General features: G+C 30.6%; 1 protein-coding gene across 2 annotated transcripts in view; it reads right to left on the bottom strand.

Annotated features, from left to right (window-relative positions):
• LOC107439221 (uncharacterized protein C05D11.1) overlaps positions 1–25,722 on the bottom strand; it is a 42,080-nt gene that overhangs the window by 10,134 nt on the left and 6,224 nt on the right. For both annotated transcript variants that reach the window (XM_016051739.4, XM_087160563.1), the window contains exons 5-15: positions 24,359–24,481; positions 24,144–24,284; positions 22,261–22,371; positions 20,818–20,909; positions 18,300–18,402; positions 16,596–16,670; positions 9,456–9,566; positions 7,785–7,928; positions 6,173–6,352; positions 3,918–4,020; positions 492–622 (exon numbers count right to left, since the gene is read on the bottom strand). In XM_016051739.4, coding sequence (XP_015907225.1) covers positions 492–622; positions 3,918–4,020; positions 6,173–6,352; positions 7,785–7,928; positions 9,456–9,566; positions 16,596–16,670; positions 18,300–18,402; positions 20,818–20,909; positions 22,261–22,371; positions 24,144–24,284; positions 24,359–24,481 — 1,314 coding nt within the window. The remainder of the gene's footprint in view (positions 1–491; positions 623–3,917; positions 4,021–6,172; positions 6,353–7,784; positions 7,929–9,455; positions 9,567–16,595; positions 16,671–18,299; positions 18,403–20,817; positions 20,910–22,260; positions 22,372–24,143; positions 24,285–24,358; positions 24,482–25,722) is intronic.

Below are 25,722 nucleotides of genomic sequence, written 5' to 3'. Positions count from 1 at the left end.
GTGCGGCAAGCTTTAGAACAAAGAGGAGGAAATATCCAAAACTATAAAAACTTCTATAAACTCTCAAATGATGTTGAAAAGTTAATTTTAAATACTGAAACTCAAGCAACCATTGATCGGTTATTTGCAAAATTTTAGAAATTTAATCTTATGTAGGGTTTTACTTTATTAAAATAATTAAATTAGTTAAAATAAAACATTAATGTTGTCATTATTTCAGCTTTTAAAGTGTGTGCATTTAGAATACAAAAAATTTGATTTTTTTTTCCAAATGCTGAATCGCCTCTCAATAAAATCAGCCGCTTAATAAAATCAAAAGAGCATAAAACGAAAGTGATTTTAATAAACGGCGGGCACTGTATTGATAAAAATAATATTAAAAGTAATTTTAAACAAATTTGTATCCAAAACATTTCCTGAGAGATTATGATGCTTTTTAGAACAACCGCTAAAAAGGTACAGCTATGAGTTAAATCAGTTTTTATGCTTACCATTAATTCTAGACAAATAAGTTGAGCATATGTCCCACAGAAAAAACGTTGGTAGTTGAATCCCAAGTTAGCTGATATCGAAATGGTATCTTTCTCCAACTCAGTCACCACATCCTGGTAGGGTATAATTTCTAGAAATGTTACATAGGCAAACATGTTAAATTGAACTCATGAATATTATATGCAATAATGATTCCTATCTATATTTCAGTAAATAAAAAAAGACAAAAAATTATAATTTAACATTTTAAATACTATTGGCTGATTTGATAAATACAAACATTGTGTAAACATTTTCCATTAACCAGACTGTGTCGGGGTCAGGGAACTGGCCTTGCACCAGAAAGGTTCTGGGTTCGAATCCTGGACAAGGCATGTATGTTCTTTCAATCTCTGTACTGTGGGAGCAACGTTGGCCAACCTAATATGGTGTCTCTGAAAGAGTGGCCAACAAATTTGCCCTAACATGCCTGAATTGACAAAATGTCAACCCAGGTGGGCATTGGAAAAAAATATATATTCTTGTATAGCTAAATTATCCATTTCCCAAAAAGAAAAATGTAATGTTATAAAATTTTTTTGCTTAAATAAAAAATTGCCTCGTTGTGCAATGTGTCATTTACGTGAGCAGACTATTCCTATGCAATAACCATTCCTAAATTACACTTTGACAACTATAAATACATGTTTTCAAGAAGGACAAAAAATACAAATCCTCTAACCCTTTTTTTGAGACATGTGGTTACAATTGCACAGCACAATAAACAAAAAGATGAAAGATTGAAAAAGTTACATTTACAGATTCTTTAATTGAAATATATTTCACAGCTTTTTTATTGATTTTTTAAACAGGCTGAGTAACTGATTCATTATTTTTTAAAAACCTTATATGAAATAAAAAGCTTTTTAAAAATCTACCTGGTTTTGCTTTCCCAGTCAACAAATTACCCAAAGTTTGTTTTGACAAAGAAGAACAGAATTAAGTGGATTTTTGAATATTCTCTCACAAGTCGCAATGCCGTACAGAATGGTTGATACATCCAACTTTAACTTGGTCAACACACTATAGGTATTACTTTTCCTACTACTGACTTTACACCATTTTGTATCAATCCCATCAAAACAATAAAAAATTCTGAAACAGGGTTCCCACTCTATGATGAGATTGAAATTCAAGGACTTTCCAGGACTTTTCAAGGACCTCAACAAAATTTTCAAGGACCTTAATCTAAGACCAATTTTAAAAATTATTCTCTTCTATTTTACTAGAAGCAACAATGCTTGTTGTGGCAATAATTAATTTCAAATATAATACCTAAATGCATTGCCTATATAGAGAGAAGAGAGTATATGTATTATGGACTAAAATTTATATTTTTTTAAAAACAACCCTACCGGTTTTACATATTAATTCACAAAATCATTTTCAGCACAATCTATATCAAATGGTAATGAGGTGTTAATGGTGTAATCCTTTAATCCTGTGTATTTCCATGTGAAGGCTGCATGAAAGACAGAGCTATATCTTAGGTATTTCATATTCCATGACTATTCCATAACCCCCTCCTCTCCTCCATTAAACATCGTTTCTGAAATTATTCATCCATAATTTACACAACTTTCTCTAAATGTTATGCAGCAACAATTCTTTCTAAAAATAAAAATTAGAAGGAACATATCCCATTTTGACCAAGTTTAAAAGCATTATTCGTTATGTGTAATCCACAACTGCCAATGAATATGACCTGGTGGGAATATTTCTCTTTTAATTCACACTGAAGCTTCTAATAGAATTTCCAATTGACATAGAGTCCATCCATGGATAATTGAAGTATTTTAGAGAGCTTTTAACCATCATCCATGCATTTGTAAAAAGAGGACAAAATATTTTCTGCAGTTCCATGACCCATAAATTGGGAGGTAAGATACTTAGTGCAAACTTTATTATCAATTCCTTACCATAATGTCCATCTGCTTAGATTGTAGAGACTGATTTAACGTCTCATCAAAGAGTACAGTGTAGCAATCAACATTCTTCAGCTCACTTATAAGAATCCCTTTGAAGTATAGTGCCAATCCAAAGGAGCCCAAATAGGCTCACTTTGTGGCACTACAAAAAAATTGTCTCGCTATACAGCTATTAGCAAACATTTTGGAGAACAATTTACTAATCCCTTCACAGGAGTTAATGAATAATTACTAGTGATGAGCTTCAGACTCCAGAGAATTTCAGCATCAAGCACATTCCTTTTGACCAGATAAGAAAACAATGTTACCTCGGCCACTAAAGTTTCTGTTTCACATGGGGCACACGATGTTGAAGGAGTATTTACACCAGATGAATTAGATGTTCATGTCTTTGGAAAAAGAGAACTCAGGGCATGAGACTGATTATTTGTTTTACCTTTCTCTGATGTGTGATTTCAGAGCAGATTCTTCCATTTTTGCGATATCGATGTCCTTCATGCATAATCGGCACTTGGCTCTGAACTTCTTTTCGGGCATCGATAAAATCCATTCTTTATAAGCTTGATTATCCATCCATTGGGGATTAAAATAGCACTTCCCAAGCATAACTAGTCTAAACTACATAACACAAATACGAAGTCGTGCCTTTGCGAATACGCTTTACAATAAAGTTTTGAAATGACGCAAACGTAAGGACAAGTGCGGATGGTAAAACGGCAAATTTATTGAAAACTACAAGGTACATATTGTTACAAAATTCGAGAGTATTCCAGTTTCGATAAGAAAAAAGAAGATCTAAGCATATGCGACAGAAGATGAAGTGGAGTCTCGCCCCGAACGCATTGATTGTCTGCTGAGCTCCGCGCGCTTGGCAGACACCAAGACGCTAGGCCCGGTTAGAAACGGTGGCGTTAAAAACCACGTGAGAGAGCTCGGGAACAAAACAGAAAGATCCGTGGGTGTTTTATAAAAAGGGCCGCCGGCAGTATTGGACAAATTCAAGGACCTATCAAGTTTTTCAAGGACCTAAGACGTTTTTCAAGCACTTTCAAGGACCTAAATTTAGCAACAAAAAATTCAAGGACTTTCAAGGACTCTCAAGGACCGTGGGAACCCTGTGAAATGTCTCTGCACTATAAAGCACAATACTAAAATTTTAGAATATTGCGAAACAAGCTTTGGCCTCTTCTCCTTAAATAGAAAAACTATCACAAAAATACCTGGTGCTCAAAAAAGAGATAATTGAAATATTGGCCAAATTTAGAAATCTATTCTAAACTACTTTTTCATTTATCTACAATTCACAATGGCAGAGAAAAATAAATCCACTATAAACAGTAGTGTGTTAACAATGTTTTTACAATTAAGTTCAACGGGAGTAAGTAGAGGGACAAATTCTGTTACCATATGAGAAAAAATATTGTTAATGAGTTATCTGAAAAACTGTGCAGAGCTTACCTCCATTACGCTTGATTGGGCATTCATCTAAAAGTTCGACAAATAAGGGAAGATACAATCGCAAATCTTGAGGAAGGTCATTGGTATCCATCATAACATAGACCTGAAAGGAAATCTTAATCAAAACTCAGGACATAAGATAAAATATAATGACAATTTCATGATATTTTATTTCATAACTGAACAGCCGACCCATCTTTGAACTATCAATATTCAACTCTGTAGCCTTATAATTTTGAACACAGTCCAAATGACATAGTAACTCCCAGATTGGAACAAACAACCAAATAAAATTGATTTTTCTCATTAAGTGCACTCCTGTAACTGTCTTGACATAGGAGAGAAACATCTACGACCAAAGTAGACAAAAAAAACATTACATTTATTAAATAAAAACAGTACATTTAAATTACATAACAGTATGACAGAGTTATACATGTGTTTGCAGCATGAACTATGACAGGACTAGAAAAACTGTAAAAGCCAAATAGAAAGAGTGGAGCATAATACTAACAAGTTGATTTATATACATTTACAATAGTCGTCAAAACTGAAACTATATAGTCTTCACATTTGACACTTTAATTTCCTGCAATGCGAATCGCAGCGATGGCTGGTCGATACAAATTCCAACCCTTGGTCTCCCACTTTCCACAGTGCTGACATGAAATATCCTCAGTGGTAGCCAGATCATGGGTTAGAGTCCCATTGCCGTCAGGCTAAATGTGGGAGGTTTTCATTATTTTCCTCTCCATGTAACGCAAATGCAAGTTAGTTCCATCAAAAAGTTCTTCACAAAGGCAAATTTCTCCCAGTACTTGATCCAGGAGTTCCCTTGTCCTCTGGATTGGGTTCACAATTACAAGGCAACGGAGCTCAATATTAGTAATAGTAAAACCAAAATTGGGTTGGTTGTTCAATGATGGTTATAAAATAAAATTACATGAAAGGAAAGCATAGCTTAGTTGTACTAGTGGGAAAATTTAAGTAATAATGGCAACACACATTATGATCTGAATAAATTTTTCTGCTATAAACCAACCAGTGAGCATAGAATCCAGCAGAAAATATTTAAATCTTGATCGCATTTCCAACATGAACTAGCTTTTGTGGAGAGCAGGGCACATCAACCAGAGGTATAGTGTACCCAAACCTTAAGTCATGATTAACGAAAAGCTTTATAGCTGAAACAAAGTTCAGCAAAGACCTGACAGGAATATCTTGTAATTTCCCAGACCCAAATATTCAAATCTTGTCATTGACCATACTCTGGTACAATGAAAGAAATAAAAATTTGCAAAATATAAATAACAATACATGCAAAAAAATTAGATAAAAAAAAATTTATAGAATTTTTTTTAATTGTATTATTAGAAAAGAAAAAATAAATTGAAGAAAAATTTAGAGACAGAAAAAGTTAGAGAGAATAAACTGAAGAAAAATTTTCTACACATAGCTATATTTCTTCTAGACGGTACAGTGTTTTCATTACAGGAAAAAAAATTGAGAGAATTTCTCATCCTTTCTCAAAAACAGGGTGAGATTTCAAAAAGTTAAGTGAGATTTCAAAAAATCAAAAAAACACGAATAGACTTGGAAAAAAAAATTTCTTTAATTATAATAAATTTTTAACATCTTCTAATTGAATATTTTTGCTGCATCATCATATGGAAAATGTTCTATATCTACTTTTTCATCAGTTATTATATTTATTTGGCTGAAAAATATCCGTATTTGTTTCGTTTTGACCGTTTCTACCGACATTTGCTTCATTTTCATTTGTCCGTTAAGGACAAATGAAATTTATGCACAAAAAATGTAAACGTCTTACATGAAGAAACCTTACCTACGGTGAACACGTAGTTGCAGAGAAATGTGCTCTGGAAGGGATTCCGTGGTTCGGGGGGGGGGGAGGTGTTCTGCTATTCGCACCAGTTTTGAACAATACTGGTAAATAGGGAAGCTAGATAACAAGGAACAATGTTCAAAATAATGAAAGATCAAGGAAGAAAAGTGAAACGGATTTCATTCAAAATGGCAAAAGACGAAATTTTTTCCAAAATTTGCGCATTTTGAAATAGATTAAAAGAGTGTGCGAACTTCTCGCGTTAATCATTTTTTATTGCGGGAAAAGAAAAAAATATGCGAGATTCTCGCGTTCTCGCGCTGTAGTGAAAACACTGACTTATACATATTTTCTTTTCAGCGGCACACCAAATAATTAAGAATACAAAAAGATAATACATTTATCTTACCCGGATAAAGTTGGTGTTTATAGCATCTAATTGAAAACGGCAAGGCATTTTTTTAATCGGGAAATCTAAACCACAACTTTCAGTTTCAACAATATTGCAGATTCTTTTCAAAGGATGCAGTTTTATAGATTTAACAGAAGGCACGGTAATAGAATTCAAAACTTCTTTTGGTGGCAAAATCTAAAAAAATACAAATTAATAAACAAATATACTACTGATGTGGAATAACTCAATATAAAATTATGTTATGTTTAAAATAAATGCACAATAAATAACACACAATAAATAAATATATTTATTTAAAGGAAAAGATAACCCATAACTTCATTAGTAGCAAATCTGTGGATCTTTTATTTTCTACAATTTTTTACTACACTTTTATTATTGTAAGATTCTTTTAAATAATTTCCATTTGGCAAAAAAAATTTACCTACATGAAAATCAAATTAAATAAACAAATAAATCTTATTCTCTTATGGGGCATAAAATGCAGTAACAGCAAATGAAGTAACTTACTTTACAAATATTAAAAAACTGCATCACATTTTTTTCCCCTTTTTTGGACAATTGACTTATCATTTTGAAATTGTGTACAATTCATCATAGAAAAATGACAAAGCTTAACGGAACAATTATAAATAACTGAGACAAAATCATAACAATTAAGAATATAGCATATTATTTTGTAGAAAGTGTTATTTTACTTGACGAAATAACTTCGAAAAGCAGCAATAATTAGCTTCAAGTATATTTTTGATAAATTATTTTCAAAAACTTCGACCGATGTAACAATATTAAAAATAATTAATGCTATTTTCCATTGGTGCAATGTTATCACTATTATATTTCGTTCACACATAATTTAGCAATTGTTTTTTGATTTTTTTCAATTTGAGTTTGAAAGAAATTATTTTATTCAGAGCTTTCAATATTTTTATAATTTTTGTTACATTTGCAGGAAAAATAGTAAGAAATTTGAAATGCATGTATTTTTTATTTTATGAAATGCATCAACTAATAAGTTTCCCATGAGCATTTACTTAACCATAAAATAAACACAAATCCAGAGGTTAATGCATTAAATACAGATCACTATGTTCTCAACTTTAATGATATTAAAAGATATTTAACATTTTAGGGTTTCTAAAGCAGATATTTCCATATTATTGTCACAGCAGTTAGTGAACAAAAATCGTCTTCACAAACACACAATAGTATGTAATTGTACATAAGAATATTTTATATCAACATTGAAAGGCTTAACCACAAAAACAGAATGAAGGAATGTCAGCATAGCTATTTAGTTCTTATAATTGAGAATAAAACTTTACATTGTAGCTTCAGTAGATGATAATGTTTCTTTATTTTTCATTTCTGTTCAGCAACCTGATCAGTTTGACATTTTACTTCCATATAACACTTAAACTGATTGTTCTATTTTGAAATTTTGCAAACTTTGCCTTCATGCTAAACTTGGTGTTTAAAATAATGTAGTTATGGAGCGATAAAATAAAAATCCAATAACCAAAGCAAAGTGATAACCATTTTGAAAAAAAAAATAACAACATTTATATAAAGGTGAGTTTTGGTTTAATAAACTACAAAAACTTACTTCATTCTGTTCAATGGCATCCTTCAAAACCTGTGCTTTTTCTTTCAAACCATCGGGTCCCAGTTTCTTCTGCTGTTCCTCAATTCTCTTCTTTTCAATCTCAGCCATTTCAGCTGCAAGCGCTGGGCTAGGACGCCCTTCAACCTACAACATGAATTCAAATTTTTCTCAGAAACATTCGATATTAGGAGAAAAAGTAATGGAGTGAAAACAAATAACAAAGTTGATTTTTTACCAAAAACTGATTTTAGAAACGACAAGGGTAAATAACCAGTTCAAACATTCAAAAACCTGGTAACAATCAAAATGCACATGAAAATTTTTTATAGTACAGTGAACTCTCATTACTACGATATCCAATACAACAATAACTCTCATTATTACGATAATGTTTCGTGATCCCGACGAACTTGCATATGAATTAATGTCAAGCTCCTCGCAATATTACGATATTCTTTGAAGCAATGAACCCCTGAAAAAAAATATTTTTTTTTCAAATTTCAACCGTATTTTCTCCATGTATTATTAATTTTCAATTATTGAAAAAAATATTATTTTATCATCTTTTGCCATTTTTTACATATTTTCTGACTGAAGAAGACTCACTGCTGACCCCTTCCCCCCAAGAGCTTCCATTCTTAGAATCGCCTTCCTTATCTCTTAAGTCACATGTAACATTCCTCTCTAATTTCATTTCCTTCAAGTTAAAAGCGGATCATGAGTCACAAATGACCACTAGCATCACATTAACACCTGTAAGATAATTTTTTAGAGAAGAATCTGTAGAAGGTAAGGGAGTATGATTCACAAACAAAAATCATTTTCGTGCTTTGGACTCAGTGCATACTTTGTTGGTTGTCTTGACATTAAAACAAAAATGAACAAACAAACAAAAATATCTGATTCTTTCAATAAAAAAAGTTTACAGGTATGTTTACAATCTAATTTTCTGAATTTATTTCAGTTATTTTTAATATTTAACCATAATTAACACTCTGTAAATTAATATTTGCATAATTTTTAAATACATGTATAGTTAATGCATATATAACATTAAAATTTTTAAAAAAAATTATTGTGTCCCCAAAATATGTAAGCCCTTGATATAACAATATATTCCTCTACAACAATATATTTAAACCAAAATATAGTTATAGCGAGGTTTTACTGTATATTCAAAAGATTAAATTAAGACATAAGTACATAAAAAAATATAAATGTATCCTGGTAAAAAAATTCTATTGTACAGATACATAAAAGTAGAGAATATAGTTTTGACAAGAAAACTAAATTATGGTTATATTTTATTTCATTGTTTTACTTATTTTTTTAAATATAATATTTCTGTTTGTTGTTTTTTTTTCCAGAAAGAAAGCAAACTCTAATCTTTGCAAAGAATTTTGAAAAAGTGTCAATGATACCAAAAATATAGTATGATTCAAAAAGAAAAAGAAAATGATCAGACTCAATAAAAAAATAATAATAATTTTCCATGTTATTTAATTGAAAATTATCATTTTTTTTTGGTAATATGCAATTTTACTGATTTTTGACACAATAGCTTTATTGATGGTTAAAACAGTCAATAATTGACATGCTTAAAAAAAATTTCAAATCCTAAATTAAATGGACGCTTAAAGCTATTTATACATACTTTTGATAAATACTCACAATGACATGATTTCCATGAAGAATATAAGTCTTCAAAAGATTGATCCAGTATTCAGCAGGCTTGTTAAACAAACTTTCAATGATTGGTATTTCCTGCAATCTGTTCTGGAGCTATAAGAAAAAGAAAAGCTTTAGCTCTTGTTTTAAAACTAAGCGATAACGATAAAACGATTGTTAGAAAATTAAAAGTTATCAGAACGCTTGTACTCTATCGAACCAAAAATATTATTAGATCCAATGATTCACATAATTATTAAGTATAACACATCATGATTTCTCAAGCATAAATTATTATGTACAGTTGCAAAAATTTGGCTTTAGAACATAAATAACATTCTACTTTTGTTAAACATTTATTCACAGAAAATCTCTCTTTTGAATACATGCAGTTCCTCTGATGAAGTCCGGCACAGTATTTGTTCGGTCTTAGGCGAAGCGCCATCTGTAGCAATTGTTGTGAACTGCTCAGTTTCTCTTGAACTCTTGTTTGAGCCAGTCGTGGCTTTCATTGCAATAGTGCAATGATTTTGGTTATTAACAATTGTTAAAATAAAATATTGTTTGTTGAAATTTCGTATTTAATGAACCAGCGCACTGTGTACAATCGTGTACATAATAAAGTGGTCCTAGTGGACCCGGAGGTCGTACTTTCGAACTTTCGGTTTGTTGTGGAATGCGTAGCTTCATTTCATTTTCTTCATAATGAGCAGTAGTAGTGAAGAAGACAAAAAATCAGAAAAGACTGTGCTTAGTCGCAGAAAGGGTTATTTGAAAGGTCGAATAACCAAATTAGAGACATTTGTTCGTGAGAAAGCCGAAACAGCTGGACTATTATTGCTTCAATGCAAATTAGAAAACGTTTTGGACACTTGTGATAAACTAGAGAAATTAAAACTGGATTACTATGCCACCCTCGATGAAAAAGATTTGCCCAATTTTGAAGCTGAAATGGACAATTTAGAAGAGTCTATAGAACATATAAAGGTAAGCTTGCAAACCTTTATATTTAAGTTTCAACATAGTGAAGTGAGAGGCAATGATTCTATTGTAACTAAAGTGAATTTGAAGTTACCAGATATTAATTTGCCTACATTTAATGGACAAGTTGAGCATTGGTCAAGCTTTAAACAACAATTCGATAGTTTAATATCTAATAATTCTTCATTGTCTGATTTACAAAAGTTGATTTATTTGAGATCATCGCTTAAGGGCGATGCTAAATATATAGAAACTAGTGAAGATTCATTTGAATCTTTAATGAAAGTTTTAATTGATAGATATGAGAATAAACGTATTGTGGTAAATAGTTATATTTCTAATATTTTAAACTTAGAAAAGCTATCGTATGATTCTTTTAAAGACATACGAAATCTTATTGATGTGTTAAACCGTAATTTAAGAGGTTTAAAACTTTTGAAACTAGAAAGTAACGATTTATGTTATCAATTGCTAATGAATATTATTCTACAAAAAGTAGATAAAAATACACGTAAGGAATTCGAAATGTCTCTAACAACTTCTGATTTACCCGAATGGGATAAGTTTTTGGACTTTCTTCATAAAAGAGCTCAGTTATTAGAGAATTTACAAGGTGTGCAGCCAAATAAATCGAAACTTCTTCCCGTAAATAAAAGTAAATCTTTTATTCTAAAATCTAGTATGAAATGTTTGTTGTGTAAAAAACCGCATGAACTGCATAATTGTCCATTATTTTTAGATCTTTCCCCTTTAAAAAGATTTGAAGAAGTTAAAAAATTAAGGCTTTGCATTAATTGTTTTGGTAATAATCATAAACTTTCCAATTGCTTTTCGAAAGTTTGTTGTAAAATTTGTAACTGTAAACATCACGAGTTACTTCATAGAGATAATTCTCGCCCGCTTGAAACTATTAAATCAAGTGCAGATATGCCAAAACAATCTCCCACCCTGGCGCCAAATGTATTGAGTAATATTTCTGAAGCCGGTGAAATTGCTGACTCAGAGAAATCGAAAGAGAGTAGCGTCTCCCACGCATTCTCAACTCGTAGTCTAAATAGTAATAAATTAGTTCTTCTATCTACTGCCTTAATTAACATCTGGAGTCCGCTTAAAAATAAATATGTTTTAATAAGAGCATTGTTGGACAATGGCAGTCAGTCGAATTATTTAAATTCTGATACTTGTTTTGATTTGGGGTTGAAGCGAGAAAAAATAAACATTTCTGTTAGTGGATTGGGAGAGAATAAAATTAATGTTAAGTGGAAGGCGACTTCTTTGATTTGTAATAAGGATTTATCTTTTTCTTCGCAAGTTGAATTGTTAATAGTTCCTAGAATTACGGGCTTGATTCCATCGACTCCCATTAAAATTAGTGAGCATTTAATTCCTGATCGTGCGTTATTAGCTGATCCAAATTTTGAGATACCGAGTAAAATAAACATGATTATAGGAGCTGAGCTCTTTTATGATATTTTAAAGGAAGGAAAAACCAGAGTTTCTCCTAATTTGTTATTCCAAAATTCTGCTTTTGGTTTGATAGCAACGGGTAAGGTTCATGAGAACAATTTAAATTCCTTTTGCGGTTTAACACATACCTCTGAAAATATTGAAGATTCTCTTCAGAAATTTTGGGAAATCGAAAGTGTTTCGTCAGATATGCTTACTGGTGAGGAGGAATATTGTGAAAATCATTTTTTACAAACTCATTATCGCAACGAATGTGGTAGATATGTGGTTCAAATGCCACTCAAAAAGGATCCCCAATGTTTAGGTGATTCAAAGAAACTAGCTTTAAAGAGATTGAATAATATATATAGAAAGTTAGACTCTAATCCTGAACTTTGTAACTTATATAAAGACTTTATGCTTGAATATCAAAATTCAGGACACATGCAACTAGTTGACACCGATATTAATGTAAACGCTAGTTATTATATTCCCCATCTTGGCGTACATCGCCCTGACAAAACTACCACAAAATTGCGCGTCGTTTTTGATGCTAGTGCGCAAACATCGAGTGGTGAATCACTTAACTCTATACAAATGAAGGGGGGCGTGCTTCAGGATGATTTATTTTCAATTATGTGTAGATTTAGGAAACATCCTGTAGCCTTTACGGCTGATATTAGAGGTATGTTTCGCACTGTCTTAATTGATGAAAATCAACGAGACTTACAAAGAATATTGTGGAAATTGAATAAAGATGAAGAAGCTAAAATTTACAAGCTCTGTACTGTAACCTATGGTACTACCTCTGCTCCATTTTTGGCGACGCGTGTCTTAAGACAAATTTCGATTGATGAAGGGAAGGATTTTCCCGTTGCAGCTCGTGTCGTCCAAAATGATTGTTATATGGACGATGTAGTCTCGGGGGCTAATGATATTTCTTCTGCCTTAGAGTTAAAAAATCAGTTAATAAACCTTCTTCATCGGGGTGGCATGAATTTACACAAATGGTCATCTAATGAACAGTCCTTGTTAGAAAACTTACCGTATGAAGACCAGGAGTACCATTTCGATATTAAAAACAACGTTAAGACTCTCGGTGTGATATGGAACCCAAATGCAGACTTGTTTGAATTTTCAATTTCAGATAGCACTAATCTGACGAACTGTACTAAAAGAACTGTTTTATCGTGCATTTCAAGACTGTTTGATCCATTAGGCCTCTTGGGGCCGGTGATAGTGAAGGCCAAAATTTTTATGCAAAAGCTCTGGCTACAAAAACTGGACTGGGACCAGGCACTGCCAGACTGCAAAGTTAAGGAGTGGGAGAAGTATGCTTCCTCACTTCTCTGTGTGAAAGACATTAAAATAGACCGCTGTGTAACGAATGGAACTGTTTCCTCCTTTGAAATCCATGGCTTCTGCGATGCTTCGCAAGATGCATACGGTGCAGCGATTTATTTACGATGTAAGAATGAATTGAATCAAGTGACTATTAACTTACTGTGCAGCAAGTCACGCATAGCGCCGATAAAAAAGTTGACGATTCCTCGTTTAGAATTATTGGCGGCTGAACTAATGTCCAAACTTCTACAGAAACTGTTAAAAGCTCTTCAAATGGATATACAAAGTGTCTACTTGTGGTCGGATTCAACCATAACTTTGGCGTGGATACGAACTGATCCATGTTTGTTGAAAACTTTCGTATCGAATAGAGTGTCCAAGATTCAAGAAATCACTAGATTATTTAAATGGGGACATGTGCCTTCCGAAAGCAACCCTGCTGACCTCATTTCGCGTGGTGTTACTGCAGACAAAATCTCAAACTCTGAACTTTGGTGGAATGGCCCTTCCTTTCTAAAGACTGAGGACTATAAGCAATTCGAACATTCTCCTTCTTCCAGCGATGAATATATGGTTGAACTCAAGAAAAATTCTGACCTTAATTTTACTGTCTTTGAGAAAAACACTTTTATAATTGATTTTTTGAACAAAAGCAATAGTTATATGAAACTAATCAGAATCTTAAGTTTTATTTTCAGGTTTGTAAGAAATGCTAAAAACTCAGCAAAGAAAACTACGGGACCGATTTCGAGGGATGAGTTAAAATTATCCGAATTGTTTTTGATTAGAGAAGTACAGAGGGATGAATTTTCTTCTGATATTGCAGATATTCAGAAAGGTGCAATTTCTTCTAAGAGTAAGATTAAATCACTTAACGCTTTTTTAGATGCAGATGGTATATTGAGGGTGGGTGGTCGTTTGGCCCACTCGCAGGTAAGTTTCGATGCTAAGTTTCCCATTATTTTGCCTGCGGGTCATAAGCTTACATATTTAATTATGTTGTATTTCCATTTAAAAGATTTGCATCTTGGTCCCCAGGCATTACTTAATTCTGTTCGCCAAAGGTTTTGGCCAATTCACGGAAGAAATCTTGCCAGAAAAATAGTGCACGAGTGTGTTACTTGTTTTAAATTTAGACCTGTAGCTATTGATCAATTAATGGGTAATCTTCCATCTTATCGATTAAATCCTGAATTCACCTTTAATAAATCAGGCTTAGATTTCTGCGGACCGTTTCTTGTCAAGCAAAAAAATCAAAGAAAAATAAGTCTTCAAAAAATGTATGTAGCAGTTTTTGTGTGCCTTTGCACTCGGGCAGTACATTTGGAAATTGTCTCGGACTTAACAACTGAGGCCTTGATTGCCACATTAAAAAGGTTTTTTGCAAGAAGGGGGAAATGTTCTATGTTAATGAGTGATAATGCGAGTAATTTTTGTGGAGCTCGGAACGAGTTAAAACGGTTATATAATTTAGCTCAATCCCCGGAACAAGAATTAATTGATTATCTGTTAACAGAAGAGGTTACTTGGAAATTTATACCGCAACGGGCCCCCCATTTCGGGGGTATTTGGGAAGCAGCAGTGAAATCCTTTAAAACCCACTTTAAAAAGACAATTGGAATTTCAAAACTAACCCTTGAGGAATTTTTTACCCTTGTTACGCAGATAGAGGGAATTTTAAACTCTAGACCAATTACCCCATTATCTACAAATGCAAATGATATGAACGCTCTGACGCCAGGTCATTTTTTAATAGGGCGTCCAATAACTGCCCCCATAGAACCCGAAATCACTCAAATTCCAGATAACAGATTGTCTAGATGGGAAAGAGTTACAAAATTGACTCAAAATATTTGGAAAAGGTGGCAAAAAGATTACTTGTCTAATTTACACGAGCGAACTAAGTGGCAATTTTCGAAGGATAATGTTACCCCTGGTACAATGGTTCTAGTTAGGGAAGATAATCTTCCAGTATGTCATTGGGTAATTGGTAGAGTTGAAGAAACTATAGCTGGCAAAGATAAAAAGGTTAGGGTTGTTTTAGTGCGAACTCCTAAAGGTTTATTTAAAAGACCAATTCATAAATTGAGTATTTTACCTATTGAGGACAATAAATAGTTTGGTAATAATTGTAACCTCATTGAATTATTTTTTGTTTATATTTGTATTGTATCTTTGTATTTTAATAATTTCCTTTAAATTTGGAATTGTGCATTCATTTAATATTGGAACAAATATTTTTCTACAGTCCATCATTTTATTCTATTAATTGAAATCAAATATTTCTAATAATTTTATTGTGATTCTTATAGTTTCAATGTATATTAGTTATTGTTGAAATATGTTAAATATTTCAAGGGGCCGGCATGTTCGGTCTTAGGCGAAGCGCCATCTGTAGCAATTGTTGTGAACTGCTCAGTTTCTCTTGAACTCTTGTTTGAGCCAGTCGTGGCTTTCATTGCAATAGTGCAATGATTTTGGTTATTAACAATTGTTAAAATAAAATATTGTTTGTTGAAATTTCGTATTTAATGAACCAGCGCACTGTGTACAATCGTGTACAGTATTCATGTTCTTTTAGTTAAACTTCGTTTTACTTTTCTATTTTAATTTAAGTTTAATTCTCTACTCTCTTTTGTTAAACAGCCCATTCAATTCTGAGTTTACAACTAACTGCCAATGTTCAACTCTGTAGCCTTATAATTTTAAACCCCATCCAGAAGACAAAGGAACTCCCGGAACAAGTCTTGGAAGAAATTTTGCCTTTGTTGAGGACTTTTTGATGAAAAAATCCTGAATTTGCTTTACATGGTGAGGAAAACCTCCTATGGTTAGCCTGACGGCAAGGGGACTCTAACCCAGGATCCGTCTACCACTGAAGATATTGTACAGCAGCTCTGTCATCGGAGCGAGATGGGTGCAGAACTCTTATTGATCAGCCACCTCAATAGAAGGCGAATGCTCTATCCCCCGAGCCACCACATCTCTCTGCTCTTTTTACAAATTTAATTTATTGGTCTCTCTTTTGTATCGATGATAATTTGCAAACATTTGGGAAGATTTTCCATCAGATTTTGATAGGTGGCCATAGTAAACGACTTCTAGGTGCTTATCACAGCTGAAGGTAGTGCTAGCAGAGAGGATATTTGATTTGGATGGTTATATAATCTGTATTCCAATTCGTTCCTAAGGTGTTCTATGGAATTTAGATTGGGGCTCTGATTTTGAACAGCCATTTCAACAAACCATGGCTTTTCCTTTCTGGAATTACTGCCTTAGATCTGGGAGAGCAGAATTAGAGAAATATCTAAAAAAAAGTAGAGTATGTATTACAAACAAAATTCAAAATTTAATATCAATATTTCAACTTACATCTTCTAATGTCGATCCATACAAAAAGTCTCCAATAAGACAACTAGCCAATGCATCGTGTGCATTATCCTCCATCTGAAAATAAAAAAAAATCTTAATTTAAATCTCACAAAATTAGCAACACTTATGAAGTTTAAACACAATGTAACTATATGATGCAAATTTTTTAAAAAAGATAAAAATTGAAGAGATTCAATTGTAGAGCAGTCATTTTCCAGACAAAAATAAATCCTCTGAGATTTCAGTAGTCAAATTTAATAAATTTGAAATTTTTATGATTTAAATAGACATCATATTATGCAATAAGATTTTGAAGAATTTGAATCTAAAAAAAACATTAAAATAATTTTTTTCAATCTATAATTATTAATTCTATATGTCCAAAAAAACAGTAAAACCCACTTATAAAGAGTTCGCATTTAATTAGAATGTGAATTAAACAAGAAAAAATGAAACATTAAGTGTGGTACAATGTTTTAAATGTATGAGTGTACTCTTAAACAAGCAATTTTTTTTTTTAAAAACTTTTTCTCGGATTCAATGAGGGAAATAATTTTGGAAGAATTTAATAACAGCAAAATGAATGAAGATCTGAAAATCAAATTACACAGAATATCATCTATTGTTTAAAATTATAGGGGTATTATGATGCATAACTATTGTGAAATACGTTTCAGCGTTATTTAAAAAATTTTAATTCGTTTTCCAAAGTTATCAAGAACAATTTTCGGAGAAAAGGAATATGGCAGGTAGACTGGAGATCAAACCAATCCATTGTCTTGTTTCCAGAAGAAAAGCAAAAAATTTTGATGGGGTTTGAATATAGTTAGTGAAATAAGTGTTTGCATAAGCATTCATGGCTTCAGAGTCACATATACGAAAAGATCATTCCAGCCCTTATCTTTTGATTAAAATGCGCTTTTTATTCAACTATTTAAAATGTCAAAAAGAAGAGTTTTATCTGTAAACAGAGTTCAAAATATTAAACTCTTTATAAAGGAGAAAAAAATTAGAATATGTAGTTAATACATGAAAAATAAAGGAATCCATATAAGTTATTTTTTATGCTTTTTTTTGGAATAAAAAACAAATTCTGATTTAGCCAGCAAGCGGGTTTAAAGACTCTCTTTTTGTTTTTAGAGCCCTTTATTATATACAGGTTCCATATTTTTATTACAAATATAGAGGAGATACAGAAATTATAATTAAAAAAAAATTAGTATAAACGTTATTTTAAGAAATTTATCATAAATAAAATAATAGATTGTTTAATAGAAAGTGGGACTGACTAAATTATTAATTATAATTTATGAAAATAGCTCTGAATGACTAGATTACGATCGCTAGAATATAATTTGTCACATAAAATAGTTTTAATACTTAATAAAAGAGTGAAACATATTGTCTGTAAAGTTGTGTGGGATTGTTAAGCTGCCAATTGCTAATACTCTAAGAATTTTGAGTGCTGTGATTTTTCAGAGAAATTTTGGCCTTTCAATCGTATTTTGAAATTCTCTGAGAATTACAGGTTTTCCCAGTTTCCAGACAGAGTGGTCATCACAAATACCTTGATTAAAAATTAACATTTTAATACATTTACATCATTTTTCAATAATTCATTACAGCCTTTTTCATGCATTATCATTTTTTTCACTGAAGCTTTTTAAAAAAAAGAAAAGAAAAAAATGTGAATAACATACGTACACTAGTTAAAATATGTAGTTTTTTCTTTTTAATCAATGTTTCCATTCGTCTCATGTCAAACTCCTCTTTACCATCAACGAAATTTTGAAGAATTTCAGTAAACCTAAAAGCAAATTCCTATTTTACAAATATATTTTTTATAAACATACACATTTTTTAATTTATAAATTCTGTCAATGATTTTCAATCCACATTTTATAAATTCTCTAATATGATCACTGCATCATTGATTGAAATTGACCAACAAAAAAAACTAATCAATATTTGTAAAACTCTACCCAATATGTTTTGCTATTACATTTTCCGAAACCAATGAATAAGCATAAGACTCCTAAATTCCTTAGCATATAAATTTGGTCATGTAAACTTGTTAATTGAGTTTCTTTTTCATAAAATGACTTATTATGTTTCATGAAACATGAAATATAAATAATAATAGCCTAAATAGTCTCCTCAACGAAATACATAAGTTACTTTTTTCCCCACGTAGTAGCTTTTTGATTAATTTTTAAAATAAACCATCTCAAAAAATGCATTACATGACACAGCTGTATAATACGATAACTTAAAACATAGATCAATTATTCTGGCATTTAGAAAAAAATCAAAACTTTATTACTCAGATCTTTTTAGCTTCAATTATCATTAACTAATTCAAAAGTAAAACAATACTTTTTACTACTTTTTAAAACTATCACAGATGACATAAAAAAAATTAAATTGAGTAAAAACATTATTTTTAAGTTCAAGTTCAATAAATTTATTTTGATTCTGAAAACAGAAACCAACTATAACTTGAATGTGTGATTAAAATAAATATTTTTCGGGTGTTGCACTCAAAATTGATTTTCCTTCTCCTCCAATAACAACGGGATAATATTGAGAAAAGAAAACAGAAATCCAATTTTGCCTAAAACACATTATATACACAATATGGGGTCATTGAGATTTCAAGAAAACTAGGGATGATATGTATCTTCTATAGTGGAAAAAAACCACCTAACCTCCCCCCCCCCCAAAAAAAAAAAAGTTCTAATCAGTTTTAAACCAGTGGAGAAATTTCTTTTCTTAAAAAAATTTTAAATAACAGTCTTTTCCTCATCCAGCTTCTTTAAATTTCAATTTTGATGAAAACATACTTGAAATCTTAGTATTAAAAAAATTTATGTAAGGGGCAAATTTGTTAAGAGCTGTCAATTTTTGCACTTAGAAAATTTTAAATTCTAGTTTTCTTCAATAAGAAATTGTTACACTATTTTTTTTAAATCTAATTTTACAAAACTTGGATAAGAATTAAAATATTAAAGTTTTTCAACAATACAAATCGCACCTCTTTACAGAGATTTAGATAATAGCTAAAATAGTTTCAGAAAAATTATCAAAAATAACAATTTTAAAAAAAAATTATAATTATCCATGTAATACTGGATTAAAATCTTACAAATAAGCTTTGAATCATTAGTAGGCTAGAGACAAAATTGATTCTTTTTGCACATCAAGGCTGCGTGAATACATATCACGATATTTAATTTTTAAGGCTTGCAAATATGAACTGGGATGTTTGATTTTAAAATGGGACGGAAATTAATCCTGATATTTGATTTTTAAAATGTGTGAATACAAATCTTAAAATTAGTTTTAAAAACTGGGTGAATGCGAGTCTTGAGATTTAGTTTGTAAGTAGCAATATTTTTTTTTTTTTTTTTAGCGTGAATAGATATGTCATGATGTGTCAATCATAATTGGCAGAGAATGGAAACTACTCTTAAGAATTATATTTTGCATATTAACAACAAAATTGGTCGAGAATGTTAAAATGAAAGGATAAAAAAAAATTAATCCCTCTTATTATAAAATAAAAATAACATATATAAGCTGTGAGACATTTTGTCTCTTGGTTCGTTTTTATGTCCTCTTAATGATGACCAAGGACTATTTCAATTATAGCTTATTTATTATTAAATTCTTGATTATAGAATTATTTACAGAAAAGTTACAAATAGATACATGAGCTGTTGAGTATAATGTTTTTGGAGCGCAACTGCTCCCTTTCTTTTTGTTCATACTAAATCTATCATCGTTCAATTACACCTCTCTCTTCGGCGTTCAAAACGAATCTAGTGTAAAAAAATCCTCTTTCTCCTCAGAAACAGTCATTTGCTCCACCCCCAAGGTAGGGGACGACACCTCCAGTGTCCTTCACCCTCTGATCCGCAGGTCAAGGGGTCAATCCAATGCGTGGAAGGGGAATCAGGATCCTGACATAAGCATTTTCCTGATTGATATAACTTCCTGATTTTATCCTGTTCTCCCTTATTATCCCATTCTGTTACCACCCTGATTAATTTTTTAAAAAATTAGCGTCATTAATAAAATAAATATTTGAGATATCTAAAATTTTCATCATCACATTAAAAAAAAAACATTTTACAAAAATGTTATAGCTTTACAGAAAATGAAACAAATTTCTAAAACACTTACATAAATTAACATTTAGGAAACTTAAAATTACACTTACTTATCTTGAATATCCTTTAATTTGTCAACAGGAACATTTGAAAAATGAAGATATATACAAGAGACTTGATTCTCGATCACAGTATAATCAACCTAAATTAAATTTTGTAAAGAAATAAACTTCTTCACAAATCAAACTCAAAAAATAATTGTAAAATTAAAAATAAAGAAAAACAAATATACTTAAAAAAAGTTTTATTTCATCAGAATATTCTGAAAAATATTTATATATTTTTTAATCCTCATTATGCAAAAAATAATAAATATTGTCAAGTTGAATTCCTACTCTTGAAGTCATTTCTAGTTAACTTTAGAATTTGTTTTTGGTTTATATACATGAGCTGATGAAACAGATACAAATACAACAAACTATAGCTCCATTAAAAAATGAAAACTAAAAAAACTGTTCGAAACATTTCAAAAAGTGATTAGGGACATATATTTTAGTAATGAATTAAGATATTTTATTTTGATTTGAAAAAACTTGATGGAAAATTTTTCATACATGTATGTTCTCTTTACTCTTTATTCAAAATACTGTTATTAGAGAAATTATATACAGAGAGAGAGCAAAATAAATAAATATAAAAAAACACGAAGAAAATTAAGAAAAACAATAATTTTTTAGTGCTCCTCACACTATTGTATTCATATATTTTGCTTTGGCTATATTGATACAATATCAGAAAGCACTCTTTTTTGTGGATATAATCGTGTGGGCTGATAAAAAGATTATATCTTTTATTTTCCGGTTTTTTTAAGAAAATTTTATCCTTTTTTTCCCCAGTTGTTTGTTATTTTTTCATTATTACTTTTCTTTCCCCCATTTTCTTCATATGTCTGTAATTTTCCTTTGTTTTATCTTCATTTATAAAAATTTAAAAAAAAAACTCATTAATTTTCTTAGTTTTCTTTTTATCCTCTTTGTCCTTATTGTGCTAAATATATATATTGCCTTTCTTTTTTCTCATTTTTCACTTTGCATTTACTTTAAATAACTCCATTAAGACAATCAAAGTATCAAAAGATAGTGAATTATACATTAGATATAAATATAATTTTAAAAAATCACTGATTAAAGATAATGTTCTAATTCTTGGAACCCTTTTAATTCTTCTACAGGATCCTACCATTTTACGGAACACCATTTGGGAGCCGCTGGTTTAAAGAGTCATTCATAAAGTAACAGAGAATAAAATAACTCGTAAAACATAAAACTGACAAATTTTAATAACAAACATAACAGAACATAAAATGTAATAATGAGACACTATGGCGCAATAGTTAAAACAGTGGGCTGCCATTTTGAAATTGTTGATAAAATCTTCTGAAATTGTAGACAACAAAACAAATACTTTAACAAAATATTCAATGCATATTTTCATTTATTATTTCAAGAAGTCTTAAAGAAGCACTAAACTGTAATAATTAATTCATTACATACCTGATTGCAATATGCATCATCTATCTCAACCAGGTCACGATTGAGAGGAGATACTGAGGTATCAGTAAAGTAGTCCATCAAAAGTTGCATTGACACTAAACTTGAATAATCCTAAGAAAATTAAGAGAAAATTCGTTTAGAAATTATTTTCAAATCCATAAGTTTACAGTTGTTAAAACATTATGAAAAAAATAATTGTTATTTAAAGAAATAAAATGTAAAAACAACTTTATATTTTTGCTAAATAAGTATTAAAATTTAATAGGAAGGCATTTATTAAACTCTAAATTATCTAACAACAATCAAAACAGAGAACAACTTTCAAAAAATAATAAAATTTCAAAAAATTTTAAAAACTCCATTTTTTAAAAAAGAAAAGAAAATTATTATATTTTTGTGAGACCTAAATTACAAATGTAAGGTATTGTACTTTCATAAGACAAGAGGAAAATTTTTAAAGACACAAATTTATTATTGAAGTGATAAGCTGACCACTTTTTATTTTAGAGCTGACTAGAAAAAAAATTAGAAAAATTAGACTAGAAAATTTCCTTTTTCAGTCTGCATCGAAAACACATTAACTTGCTTAATAAGAATTATAATTATAATACTCATATATATATAAAACTATATACTAATATATATAAAACTTATTAACTTGCTCAATAAGAATTTTAATCGAACATAAAAAAAAATTGCATGGTTTAAAAATAGAATGAATCATTTATTGGCCTCAGGCACAAAGTAACAATTGAAATTTATTGATCTAGCTACTTGAAAAGCAAAATTTAAGCATTCTAACTAGTCGAAAATCAGTCAAAATTTTAATAAAAGTTCTTTTGGGAAATAATATAGCGAAGTAGAGCGTTCAACTCCCAGTGAGGCGACCCAGATTCAAATTCAGGCTATGGTCGATTAATTTGCAAGCTGCTGTGGGGTGGCACCAACCACAGTGCAACAATATCCCTACTGGCAAATAAATCTTTAGTTAGAGTACCTTTGTTGTCAGACTAACCATGGAAAGCTCGAGGTTCTCATGGTTAGTCTGACAACACGGTTATTACCTCATCTGCTGAACAGGGTTCAAAATTCCATTTGACTATACAACGCTAGTATTAAAAGAATAGAAAAATTTATTTTGCTTAAAACTATCTAGAAAACTATTGTGACTTGTAGTTCAGTGGTTCCCAAAAGGTGCTCTGCGGAACTCCAGGGTTCCATTAAACAATCACAGGGGTTTTGAGATTTAGGACTTTTCTTTCAATAATCAAATATTTAGTTTTAGGTTATCTTTTTTAAATTATTCATGTAAAATGCCAATAAAAAGAAATGGTAAAATTTAAAAAAAAAAATATAAAAATTCCAATAACAATTTCCATTAAGAATAAATTACTAAAATGATAGACATTTGCAAATAATTACATCAATATTCCTCATCGAACTTTTAAAAAAAATTCAAATTCATATAAACCCAAATCAAGTATAAAGAATTATTTTTCCCTGATAACTATTCTCACTGCTTATAGCAGTTCTTTTTTCAAAAACAACATTCGAACTTATTTTTAAGTTAAATTATGCTTCATCAATTACACCAAAAGTTGCATCAGTCAAGCATATTCAACCGCATGCCACACATAAAACACAATTTTAAGACTGCTCATTTTTCCCATCAAATGATTCTAAGTCTTTTTTTTTTTTTTTGTCATATTCATACCAGCTAATGAACTTTATTTTAAAGTCAAGGTTCCGCCAAAAGAAGTTCAATCAATTAGGGTTCCATCGTAAAAAAAAAAAAAAATCTGAATTGCTACTCTAGTTAGTAGTAATAAAGAAAAACTTCAATAATATTTTAATAGTAGGAGAAATATTAAAATAAATCTTACAGTAGCTAATGGCCCTCTCCAAGCTGCAATCAACAAGCCATGATCATCCTCTTCAGTTGGATACTCAACTTCAAGTGAAACAGATTCAGCCAATGGAGGAACAGGTGTTTGCCATGGTCTGACAAATGGTTCTCTTTTTCCCTGACAAAAACATTAAAACTGTGTTAAATGTCTATTCGACCAAAAACAAATAAACGGATAGTGAAGCTAATTACATCTTTCATAATTCTTTCCTCCACTGGTTCTAATGCCTGGAATACTTTATCTGCATCAATTTGTCCTACTATTATAACAGACAAATTTTCAGGGCGGTAAAAATCTTTATGGTATTGGCGAACCTGCAAAGATAGTAATGAATGATGTTTAAGAACTACAACAACAATTAACTGAATCTCAATTAATATTTTAAGAAAATTATGAAAAATTAAATGCTTTCAAGTGCATTATTTTATAATTAATATTAAATATCTAATTTAAAAAAAAATTAGGTGATTTTTCTATTGCTCGTTCTTAATCTATCAATATAAACTTATACCTAAAGTAAACAAATGCAGTCTATGCTCTTTAGTTTGATGCCAATCACAGTGAATTTTCCATTCCAACGACCGAAGCATGAAATCTCATTTGCTATTCCACAAACGCAATGCTATTTTGACGCCTAGTAGAATGACCAAGTTAATCCATTTATTCCAATATAGTGACTGAAATTCAGTCATTTGATTTTTAAATAGTCTTTTAAAAAATTATTTAAACCATTATTTCCTTTAATATTGCCACAAAATAAATGTAAGGCACCTTGTATCCTCCATCAAATGAAAGAAGAGTGAAATGACCCCTTAAATTCTCATTTCCTATTCTACATCTTCATAATTTATGGTCATTCTTAATCTGTTTATATTTCTACTCAAAGAATACAAAAAATTAATCAATCATACTTTGTTCTTCGAAAATTGCATTCACTCTTTAGTGAAGTATCAGTCCCCTTGTGTGGTTTATTTTAGAGTTGAAACATGTGATTTTTGAGTTATCTTAGTATATGTTATTTATCAAAACTGGCAGCCCCATACTCACACAGGGTCAATATGTTTTCCCTGTTTTACATAAGATATTAGGAGGAAACATTATTACTGCACTCATGTATGAGCTATGTTGGGCTAACTATACGAGTTTTAGTTGCTGGAAAAACTTAAGAGAAAAAAGGAACAGCTGAACCTACTTAAATAATGCTAAAGTGAATTAAATAGTTTAGTATAGCTGAAATATTATCCTTAAATATCTCATAGATTAGGCTTTGAGTGGTAACCATATTTTAATAATATTAATAAATAGTTTAAATAATATTAGTAAATAGATTTAACGTGCAAATTAAAATGCTGAGACCAAATAAGAAACGAATTTCCCCATATTTTCCCAGTTTATAAAGAAAAGATCAAAATTTCCTGCATTTTCCCTGTTATTTTAGGTGATTTTTAAATTCCCTGTATTTTCCAGGTTTTCCCTATTCTCCCACACATTTTTAACCTTTTGAAGTAAAGCATTGCTTTATTAAAAGTGATAAAGAATTTCTTTTAGCTATAAG

Source organism: Parasteatoda tepidariorum, chromosome 4 (genome assembly GCF_982258835.1).
Source record: "Parasteatoda tepidariorum strain Cologne lab strain chromosome 4, Ptep-v5.0, whole genome shotgun sequence".
In the NCBI taxonomy this organism is placed as follows: Eukaryota; Metazoa; Arthropoda; class Arachnida; order Araneae; family Theridiidae; genus Parasteatoda; species Parasteatoda tepidariorum.
This window is presented reverse-complemented; position numbering and strand designations above follow the sequence as displayed.